The 10,693-nt window shown below is 43.2% G+C and overlaps 1 protein-coding gene across 2 annotated transcripts; it reads right to left on the reverse strand.

The window, feature by feature from the left end:
• Positions 1–8,144: 8,144 nt before the first annotated feature.
• On the reverse strand, positions 8,145–10,348 carry LOC124687899 (phosphatidylinositol transfer protein 3-like). 2 transcript variants are annotated; one of them, XM_047221625.1, is made up of 6 exons: positions 10,329–10,348; positions 10,147–10,240; positions 9,340–9,516; positions 9,113–9,214; positions 8,760–9,005; positions 8,145–8,606 (listed from the first exon to the last, which is right to left on the reverse strand). In XM_047221625.1, the coding sequence occupies exons 2-6, from the start codon at positions 10,222–10,224 to the stop codon at positions 8,379–8,381; spliced, it is 831 nt and encodes a 276-aa protein (XP_047077581.1). In that variant the 5' UTR covers positions 10,225–10,240; positions 10,329–10,348; the 3' UTR covers positions 8,145–8,378. The 2 variants fall into 2 exon arrangements, with proteins under 2 accessions (XP_047077581.1, XP_047077582.1); XM_047221626.1 differs by lacking the exons at positions 10,147–10,240; positions 10,329–10,348 and adding an exon at positions 10,001–10,071.
• Between the last annotated feature and the right edge of the window lie 345 nt (positions 10,349–10,693).

Here is a 10,693-nt window from a genome sequence, read left to right on the forward strand (position 1 = left end):
CCTGGAAAGTTTGGCAATCCTTCTGCAAATGTCCCGACTGCCTCTTCCCATTGCTGTCCAGATAAAAGTGCATCTGACATGGTCCGTTCATCATATCTTCGGGAGATACGTATTGCCTCTGGAACCTTGGACCATTGTTTTGCCTGTTGGGACGTGGACTATCCCTGTAGTCGCTACATTGTTCACCACTTTTCTGGTAATCATCTCGATTGTTATTTCCGTTATTTCCTCGGAAGCCTGCCGATATTTGGCCGGGACCGTCATAGTCGAAGAACTGGCGAGAGAATCGTCGTCTATTTTGCATATTTCGACTTCGATCATCCTCAGGCGACCTATGCCGCTTATTATGAACAACATCTTCTCCATCTACCCAGCGATTCTCTATTTCCATTAGTGCTGCTATTGTTTTTGGATTAGTCCTTCCCAAATCCTCGACTAGATCTTTCCTTCGGATTCCGGCGACAAACTCTTCTATCGCTCTTTCATCAGATATGTTTTCTGCCGAGTTTTTGATGATGTTCCACCTCTGGATATACGTCCTCATCGATTCATCATAATTTTGTCTACAGGCTCGCAGCTGCTCTATTGACGCAGGTTTCTTGCATGTAGACAAGAATTTTTTTACGAACATGTCCTCGAACGTTTCCCAGCTATCGATGGATCCATGTGGTAACTTTTTGATCCATGACCGCGCTGCTCCACTTAAGTGCACTTGGATGCTCTGCATGGCAGTTGCTTTAGTTCCTCCCGTCAACTTCACTGTTTCCAGATAATCGACTAGCCAATCCTCTGGATCTTGCAGGCCATCGAACTTCTTGTAATTATCGGGTAACTTGAAACCAGATGGGACTCGCGTTTTGCGAACTCTTCGAGTAAAACAGGGGAGCCCGCACATCTCCTCTTCGTCGACTTCTGGTGACTGCCGACGGTCCCTCCTTTCTTGTCGTTCCCTATCAACTCGTGCATGTGTCGATGTATTTCTTGCCGCGCTTGCTCTTGGCGGGTCCTGTACTCCCACTGTTGGTCGCGGACTATTTTGCCTTGGAGCACCTTCGGGAGGTGTGCCTGTGTTTGCGAACGCTGTTCCCATTACTCCAACTCCTGCCATGGCCATGTTATACAATGATTCCCTCGGATCTCCAGGAGGTGGTCTGTTTGCAAGTATGAAGGCCTGAGTCGCCATGTACCCAGCTTCCGGTGTTTTGGGAATAATGTTCCCCCTTGTGTCTATTGACATAAAGGACATGTCGAGGTTTTGGATCAAGCTTTCCCTCTCGGCTTCGGGTATGTTCTGCAGCCTGGACCTTCCCCTATTACGGGCTGCTCCCTGATTGGATTCCGAAGTTCCTGAATGTCGGCTGAGCTCTGCCCTTCTTCGGCTTGATGCAGAAGCTGCGGCTTTCCTCTTATTAAGCTCAGCTGTTTGCTTTTCTAATTCTCGTCTAGCACGGGCGAGTCTATATTGGTATGCTTGCAATTCTTCGATCGTAGCAGTTGTATTCATCGGCTCTGCACCGTCCATAGCTTTTGCGGCTCTGTCCCAAGCCGCTTGTGGAAGTTGCACCATCTGCCGTTCCGCGGGGCCGCCATATTTGGTGCCCAAACCTCGCGTGAGATCAGCGGGATCGACATATGGATTCCCCAAAGGATCGAAAGCCTCTGATGTCTCCTCCTGTGGGCGACTCGGCTCCCCAACTACATAAACTTGATGATATTTTGAAGTTTTATCTTTGCTGGGGTTGTTGACACCGTCGCATAGATCGGTGAAGACCTCCCGAACAGAAGTAGATCTGTCGATGAAGTTGTAGCTATCGACGCGGTCTGAGTTGCTGCTTATATTGGAGTCCGCAAACGACTCGAAGGACATGCCGCCGAAGATCTTGACCAGTTCTCCGCTTGTTGCTGACTTGGCGAAGCGCGGCGACGAGATTTCCTTGGCGTCGATCTTGAATGATGACGACGATTCCGAAAAATCGGAGTAGACCGTCGACGATCCCGACGAAACCGGAATCTCGAGATGATGCGATCCCTCTTTTCCGACGCGGAAGTGGAACCTCCCGAACGTCATCTCCATAGGCTCCTCCAGATACGCATATGCATCCACACGGGAGGGCGGGTGAGGAACAAAATCGACGAGATCAGTTTCGATCTGTTTACCTCTGTCCATTGCGTTGCTTGCCACTGAAGACGTCGATGATGTTGAGCGTGCCATCGAGATCAGATCCTTGTCGCCTTCAATTCCCACAGACGGCGCCAATTGACAAGGTATCGACTTGTCAATGCATACATATTGTAGACTAGGGTTTTCAGGGAAGTAAAGGGCAAGTAATCTGGAGGGTTCATCCGGAAAAGTACTCGACTACTATGAAACTAGGGTTCTGTTGACAATAGAATCAATGCTTTCTTTGTCCCTCGACTCCCCCTTATATAGGAGGTGGAGTCGAGGGTTTCGTGATGTACAAGTTACAAAGTCCGGGATACTATTTGAGTTCGTCCCATAATAGTTACAAGTTAATATTCCTAATACAATTCTATCTTTCCAAACTATCTCCTGACTGGGCTTCCGGGCTTCATAAACTTCGGGTCGTGGGCCTTCAGTAAACCCCGGGTACCATCTTCGGCAGGCCCATTGGGGATGCCTATGTCAGGCGGGAGGGTGAGGTACAAAATCGGCGAGATTAGGTTGGACTTGTTTACCTCCGTCCATCGCGTTGCTTGCTATTGACGATGATGTTGAAGATGCCATCGATATCAGGACCTTGCAACCTCCAATTCCCACAGACGGCGCCAATTGATGAAGGATTAACTCACCAATTCCTACAGATTGCAAACTTAGGGTTTCGTAACAAGTAGAGGGCAAGTAGATCCTGAAGGTTCAGCCGAGCAAAGGTGCTCAACTCAAGATTATGGTGGCTAGAATTACAATGATTTCGATCCCTTCTTTCTCCCTCGGCTTCCCCTTTATATAGGAGGCAAAGCCGAGACTTTCCGTGTCTTACAAGTTACAAACTGTTCGAGCCGTGTTGGGCCTTTCCTATATTGATACAAGTTTTGTATTACAACTCTAATTTCCTATATCGAAGATCTTTAACCTCCTGGGCCTCCAAAGCTCCGAGACCATGGGCTTCATACTTTCTCATAGACCCAGGGTACTTTATTCGGCATGCCCTTTAGGCATACCTATGTCACTCAGTGACACTCAACAGATAAAGAGGAATACTAGATAGAACACTTCTAACCAGCTCCAATTTGGCAGCATGATTGAGAAGCTTGCCTTTCCATCCAACAACTTTTTTCAAAACTTTGTCAACAATGGGCTGCAAATCTTCTTTTCTTAATTCACTATGATGCAAAGGCACCCCCAAATACTGTAAAGGGAATCGCCCCAACTTGCATCTCACAGTTTGCGCAATTATGTGAGCATCCCCTCCCTGACATCTATGGGGACACGAACACGTTTATGGGAATTTGTGCGCATCCCAGAAATTTGCTCAAAATAGGATAATATCCACTTCAAGTTGATGATGAGGAGCCTACAAATTGTTTCATGTGTGCTTCAACCGTCTACAGATGCTAATTCAGCCGTAACCTGCATTGTTCACAATCTGAGAACACGAAGAAGCTTCAGTTGCAAAAGTTCACCTCCTAGTAGCAACATAAAATTGTTTGGCTCTCCGGCGTTTAAAGCATTGAATGGAGTTGTTCCCAGAGCTATATGAAAATGTCATGTTACACCAAAGTACAACCAACGTAAGCCAAGAAGCCCATTTCGTTGGTGTGTCACTGTCAACATAGTCGAGGAACATCTCTTAGCATCGATTCACACGTTCAGTCTGTCATAGCTTTATGGGTGATAAGAAGTGTTGGGACTCACTACACTTGATTTCTTTCCAAAAGGTAGTCAAATATTGGGGAGGGGCGCAACAGAGGGTAATGGTATGATAGACAACCTCACAACCCCGCTATGCCTATGTGAAATAGATAAACTTCGAGATAAGCTTCAACCAATAGATATGCAGTGGAAAAACAAATGCAAGCACACGCACAAGTGACACAAGGATTTACGTGGAAAAATTCCTTGATGTGAGAAGACAAAACCACAGGTGTGGACCAACCGGTCGAAGCATCACTATGAGCAACCTGGGTACAAAGTGTTCTCTAGAACCTCTAGAGATTACAAAACACTTCCCACCGGCAATAACAACAACAACCACAAGAGATAAGATACAACAAAACAGAAATATCACATCTTTTGCCCCGTTGGGTAAAAAGGAAAATTCCCTTAAACATCAGATCCAATCGGCACCAAATTTGGTAGACAAGAAGACATTTCCAACATACTGACAAAAAATGAGATCAATCGGACACCATTTTCCTGCCCAAACTTTTCGTCTTCTAAAACTAATTCGTGCTGAAATTGTAGCAGTCCAAATTAACTTAACCACTCTCCAATATGATTCTCAACTGACCAAAATCTCAAACCAGCTAACCAGATCGAATCACTCAAACTAAGGAACAAGCTCAACAAGTTTGGAGCACGTTTAAGCGTTCAAATACCAGCTTGAAGACAGACTGGTCAGATCTCCTCTCTTCTCACTTGGTTGGGTTGTTCTAATTTCCCTCTCACAGCAGCATGCACGTTCTGGTTTGATCTTGCTCTTCTAGCGTTTTCTCCTTTTACCTCTCACGGAGGAAGCTCAGTCATTGGGTGCGAACGTCGATCAACAGTTGACACGTGTTGAATTTTCTGGGCTGATGTTAGGCTACCAACACACCTCCATGTGGAGGGGCATGGCCAACAATAAATTATGTATCCCAATATGGCAAAATGGACTTGGGAAAGATGTGTGGTTTAATTATATTGTCAAGCAACACTTGTTGAAGCTCTGAAAGGATGTCTTAGAGGATAAAAGTGAGCATACTTTTTGTATCTATTAACCATAACTAGTATATATAAAAAATATCCTTTCGATTTGGGAAATCCTTCAGTAAAGTTCATGGAGATATCACCTGTACTAGCAAAGGTTGTAACAAGCTAGGAAATTCGCAGTGTTCATGCTTTTCATGTTTTCAAGTTACACATTTGAAAGGCTATTTTACCCCTAAGTGATTTTGGTTTCATCGGTAACATGATTAGTAGACTAACTGCGTGCTTGAGTATTACAACAATTCCTATGTACAACTGGAATGAATATTAAATGTTTGGAGATCTCTCGAAGAGAAAATATAACACTGTTTTTTTGTTATTTGAGCTGTTAAGAAACCCTACTATCAAACACGGGATCCGCTTTGGAAGGTATGTGTGGTTTCAAAGCACATATACAAATCCACATATGCACCATTAAGCCTTCCCATGGTCGAGAGCATCACCCTCATTCTCCAGCTGGTGTGTGTGCTTCATGTATGAATTCCATTTAAAGTTGTGAAGTGGAAAATCTATTGCTGATATGACCAAGCGACACGGTTATCCATATATCCCCGTTATCCATGAGGACATATATAATGGACCTTCTAGCCCTCCGACGAGATGTCATTGGCAGCGGGTTTACATTGACAAGACCTTCACAATAGTGAAATTCTCTCTTGATGTTGGTGAGGATTTTGACCGGTTGATGAGTCCAAAAAGTGTGGTGTTTTTCAATACATAAACATACGCATATGTTCCAAATGCATGATTACAAGTATTGATTCATTTTCATGAAAGATTTGCACTACTAGTAGTTTTATTAGGATTTTATCTCCCTTTCTTGTCTTTGGTGTGTGTGTGTGGGTATTATGAACCTCTATGGATAAAGCACGAAGAAAGGAGCCTAGTGGAGGCAATATGGAGGAGTTACATGCACCAAAACTTACCCCTTTTAAAGGTGAAAAATGAAAAACATTCCATCACAATGATGAAGATCCAATACCATGGTTTTTAGCCCTCGTTGATACGAACTCAACGAACCAAAGAACACCTAAATAGGAGTTCGTACGAAGAATTGACGGCCAAAATACTGCAGAACCCAGAGAACTTAACGATCTATGGTCCATGACTGTACCGGATGACCGTGCCACGCATTCAGGGTCGCAAAAATGTCCTGATTTGATGCGATTCTCCACGGATTTCCTCCATGTTTGTTACTAGACTTCCCCTAGGTGCGAAAGTCGGTTGGGGGAGCATTGAAGACCCTCCTAAGCCTATATAAAGCAGGGGAGAGACTCCACAAGACCCAATCTCATCAACAATCTCCAACAACTCCATCACATCTCCACATGGCGAACCCTGCCGCCATGCCACCTCCATAAACCGTCAACACCATCACCATCAAGGTATCCGAGGAAGAGGAGGAGGCACCGCCCCAAGCAGCGGGTGCCGGCCCTAGGACCTGCACGCAGCCATAATCACCATCTCAATCAACGCCTCATCTCCCTCTACATAGTTTGTATAATCGTAAGACTGAACGTGGTGATGATCTCATAATATATTCATCTATGTTTTGCTATTCATCCATAATATGTGATTGACTGATTCGATTCTAGTTTGAGGTATGATAGAGTGCGCTAAGTCGGAATGTGTTGTGATATAGCATTAAAATACATGAGTTGACGAAGATGAGTTCACGAGATCCTTTGGCCCGTGATTGTACTTTACCTTCCGAGTGACACACGAGAGTTATGCATAGTGCACATAGTGTGACAACCCGATAATCAGATGGGGAACATTTATTTATCTAAGTAATGTCGTGTTGATAATAGATCACATATATTCGTCCATCTAGTACTAGTGAGAGCGAAGTCTAAAAATCACCTCTCATTCCATTCAATCCTACAACTACACCCATATTATTTTATTTTCACTTTTAATTGACTTTATATTGGTTAGTTCTTATTCATAATTACCTTAAACTATCTAGTTGATTACAGTAGTTCCGTATCAACCTATAGTGTAGGCTATTTTCAAATCATGGTTTGGGCGTGAACGTGGCTGCACTAGCAACACAGTCACGGGATTGCTTAGTGTCCATTGGAAAAAAAACTCCATTGGGATCAATTTTTAATAAATGATTGACGTTGTTAAGTACTGCAATAACCTCTGTTGATGCAATCATCGGCCGATGCCCATAGTGTCGGTCTATACTAGTGACTACTTCGAGTACAAGGATGAGAGCACCGACATGTAGAAATGATTAGTTATGCAAGAAGAGACTGTATTATATTACTTTTGTGTAGCAAACAAAACTGGTTTTAAATTCCCCATACTTTAAGAATTTGATTTGTAATACATTATATTTGGCACTTCAATATGTACGACTTTGTAATACAAGTTTGCAAATGTATACAGTTGTAATGTTCAGGTTGTGGTTCGCTAACCGACATGTTGTTGACGTGGCAACACTTTGTTTGTAATATGTCAAATAGACCGATATAATACTCGAAAGGGTAGTATGTGCGTGTAGGAAACCGTTGATACTTCAAAACTTGCAATTGAATTTGCTTTAGGGGCTTGACAAACATGCTGAACTATAATTAGAACATGGCGATGGTTTAAAAAAAGACAATCATCGTGTTTTTTTCCTTCTAGTTGATATCCTCACCATGAACATTAGTTAGAGAGAAAACAAGATTTGTGATGCTTCGAAACCTACAGTTGGATTTGCTTTAGCTGCTTGACAAGCCTGGTTGGATGACGGCAGTAGAGGTTTGATTTCTTTTGAACGTCCAAAAGGAACAATGAAGACGAAATTATTCATCGGCACATCGAGACGAGAAGTACACTCTGCAAAAGTATAAATATAAATAATACAAAGTAAATATGACCGGTAAGAAGTATATAGAGACGACGGAAAGTAGAAAGTTTCAGCTTCAGAGATGCCAAGTGTAAATAATAAATTTCCAAAAAATGAAAATTGTCCACTGGTAAGTACACATGGTGATACCGGAAAGTATATTCACTTTTAGGAAGTGCGTTGCCCCGATACCCCGTGAAGTACGAAGAAATAATACGGTCATTTTCTGCGAAGTACACACAAATTATCCAGGAAGTACACAACTTAATTTTCGGAAAGTATGCATGCCACAGAAGTGGTGGAAATAATAAAAACCATCCTGCAAGAAATACACACGTTGACGCCTAGAAGTACACGTAATTAATACGGGCACAACTTATGTTCGGAGAAGTACGCGGACTCCGTGAAGTACACATAATTGATATGGGAAGGACACAACTTATGTTCGGAGAAGTAGGCAGACTCCGTGAAGTACAAAGAAAGATAATGAAACCACTACAAAGAAGTACAAATTGTAGCGATGGAAAGTACAAATTTTCAGTTTTGGATGTGTGCATGTAGGCGCAGCTCACAAGAACTTGAATTCAGTTATGGTAAGGGAGATCAGTTTTAGGCATTTGCATTTTTGGATGCTCCTCTCATCTTGTCGGCGGCTCTCATTCTCTCGGCGTACTTGTTGATGTCAAATGCAGTACTGGTGCTTGTTCCACCAAACGAAGAAGACTCCAGCGTATCCTTGTCAAAGAGGTCCTGCATTATCTTCATGCTCTCTGGTTTGCTAGCATATACAAACTTCACTTTATCTCTCATGTTTTGGTCGATGAAGCTCTTAGATATCTGCAAAGCAAATAAACGGCAGAGTTGATGGATCAGATTGAGATCTGACTGATAAATCAGAAAATTCCTGGCGCTCACCAACGTTGGATATGTGCAGTATAAATAAGCGTCATGGGTATGTAGGAAAGAACACAACGTGGAATCTTAATATACCTTCCAAAAAGATTCAAAAATACTTGGAGGGTCGAAAGTAATCGCCACGGCTATCAGCCCTGGGTAATATGTTTGGATAATGTGCATGCATTCACGGGACGAGGAGAATGGAGTACTTGCTATTGACCAGCCTCGGACGTCAGTTATCCAAACAACACAGTCATCTTTTTCATCTGCCGAGCTCATGGCCAAATGCTCTAAGAGATATACCATGTGCTTTATCTGGTCCTTCAAAGAAACTTTAGCCTGTTCGTTGAGTTAGTGAACGTTAGTAAACTGGAATGGAACTCAATATAGTCAAAAATAGACACTACTCGTTCGCTAATACAGAGATCATTTCAGAGCATAATTACCTTTATACCCATGTTTGATATGAGGACGCTTCTTCCATTCTTGTCAACGTAGTTGGCTATATGTGTTCTCTTGGCCTCGACCTCGTTTTCTGCAATGTCTTCCTGCCATTCGGTTCAAAGAGAGAAGTTCATTACACAGTCCATGAATCAGAGTAATAGGACACATGTATGAGTAGATATTTAGCGAAGAGTAACCTATAAGGAATATACAACTAAATCTTACTGACCCAGGAAATTGCTTCCGGCCTGTACTCGCGCCTCCACTTGACAGTTTCCTTGAGACCCTTGGTCGCTTGTTCCGTGCTCCAGTTCCTCGCTCGGAGGAAACGGAGGATGGTTGTGTCTGACAGGAAGCTTGGCATCTCCTCCATCAGTGGGCCGAGGACACCCCGCACCTCATTTACCTGCAGATAAGTGCAAATCAAATGATAAAGTCTAGTTCATTACATAACTTGTGTGCCTCTGCACAAATCTCTGATTTTTATTTTTGCACACCATGATGGCACATTAAATTTCGCTATCAATTCTGTGAAAAGGTGCAGCAATATCGCGATCATGTGCACATAATGTATGTGTAAGGTAAGCAAACTAGCATCGATTTTGATTTACGAACCTGACTGATTATAGGATATAAGTTTTGATAATTTTGTGCGTACTGCCACAAAATCAAGTTCAAAGTTGAAGTGTGTATGTATGCACATAGATGCATGCTTATTAGCTAAAACATCAGAATGATTTTGTGCATCAAACGATGCACATACCAGGGCATACTTGTAACGAAAAAGAAAGGAAGCTCAAAGTTTTTATGGGTGTCCTTCGGATCGAATCACAGAGCAATCTAACATCCACAAAAGATCGACATGGATTTATAGTGCCCAAGCAACGAACCTATGTACGCTGTGTTGGGTGGTTGGTTTTATTCCTAAAGCGGGATGAAAGCCTACAACATATGGTTTCTTGGAAATAGACATTTTCACGTCAGGAATTGCAAAATTTAATGAAACAATCAATGGGAACATTGATGCAACCATTACCTTTGCCTGCTGCTCTTCTGAAGACGACGACTTCGGCTGTGTTGCTTCGCTGCTGGTCTTCTTCGCCGGGGAACTCATTGCTTCGGAATGCTGGCTGGTTGCAGACGGACCACACAGGTAAACTGCAAGTCTGCAACTAGGTTTGCCTCAGCGTGTTGGGTATGATAGGCAGCGACCCTCACCTCGCTATATATATCGTTGGACGAGATCGAAGATGACAAGGGTAGGTAGTGAGAGTGTGGTTGCAGCTGCCATGAGAAAAAAGATTGCATGAGGGACAGACGGGCACATTATCTTAACAGATTAGTTTACGGACTGAGGTGGCAATCAGCCATGGGTTGGCATCCGCATTCTTAGGAACAACCACATCATATATCAGTTCAACTGTTCAACTGAACGATGCCACGTTGCATTCCTAAGACTATTTGGTAGGAGCAGTCTGTAGGTCAGTAGGTGTAGGATTATTGGCCGACGCACGTATCCATGGGCATCATGACTAAAGAGACGACCAGCTACTTAATTAACAGGCTCTCACGCTGTGTCATGT

Source organism: Lolium rigidum, chromosome 2, assembly GCF_022539505.1.
Source record: "Lolium rigidum isolate FL_2022 chromosome 2, APGP_CSIRO_Lrig_0.1, whole genome shotgun sequence".
Lineage (NCBI taxonomy): Eukaryota > Viridiplantae > Streptophyta > Magnoliopsida > Poales > Poaceae > Lolium > Lolium rigidum.

What these genes read in the sequence shown, in the direction of transcription:
- LOC124687899 (XM_047221625.1), bottom strand. Translation starts at nt 10,224, where the DNA reads ATGAGTTCCCCGGCGAAGAAGACCAGCAGCGAAGCAACACAGCCGAAG. An exon ending in GGCCGGAAGCAATTTCCTGG is followed by an intron (nt 9,215 to 9,339) that starts GTCAGTAAGATT and finishes ACCGAATGGCAG; the next exon opens with GAAGACATTGCAGAAAACGA. An exon ending in TTTTTGAATCTTTTTGGAAG is followed by an intron (nt 8,607 to 8,759) that starts GTATATTAAGAT and finishes TTTGCTTTGCAG; the next exon opens with ATATCTAAGAGCTTCATCGA.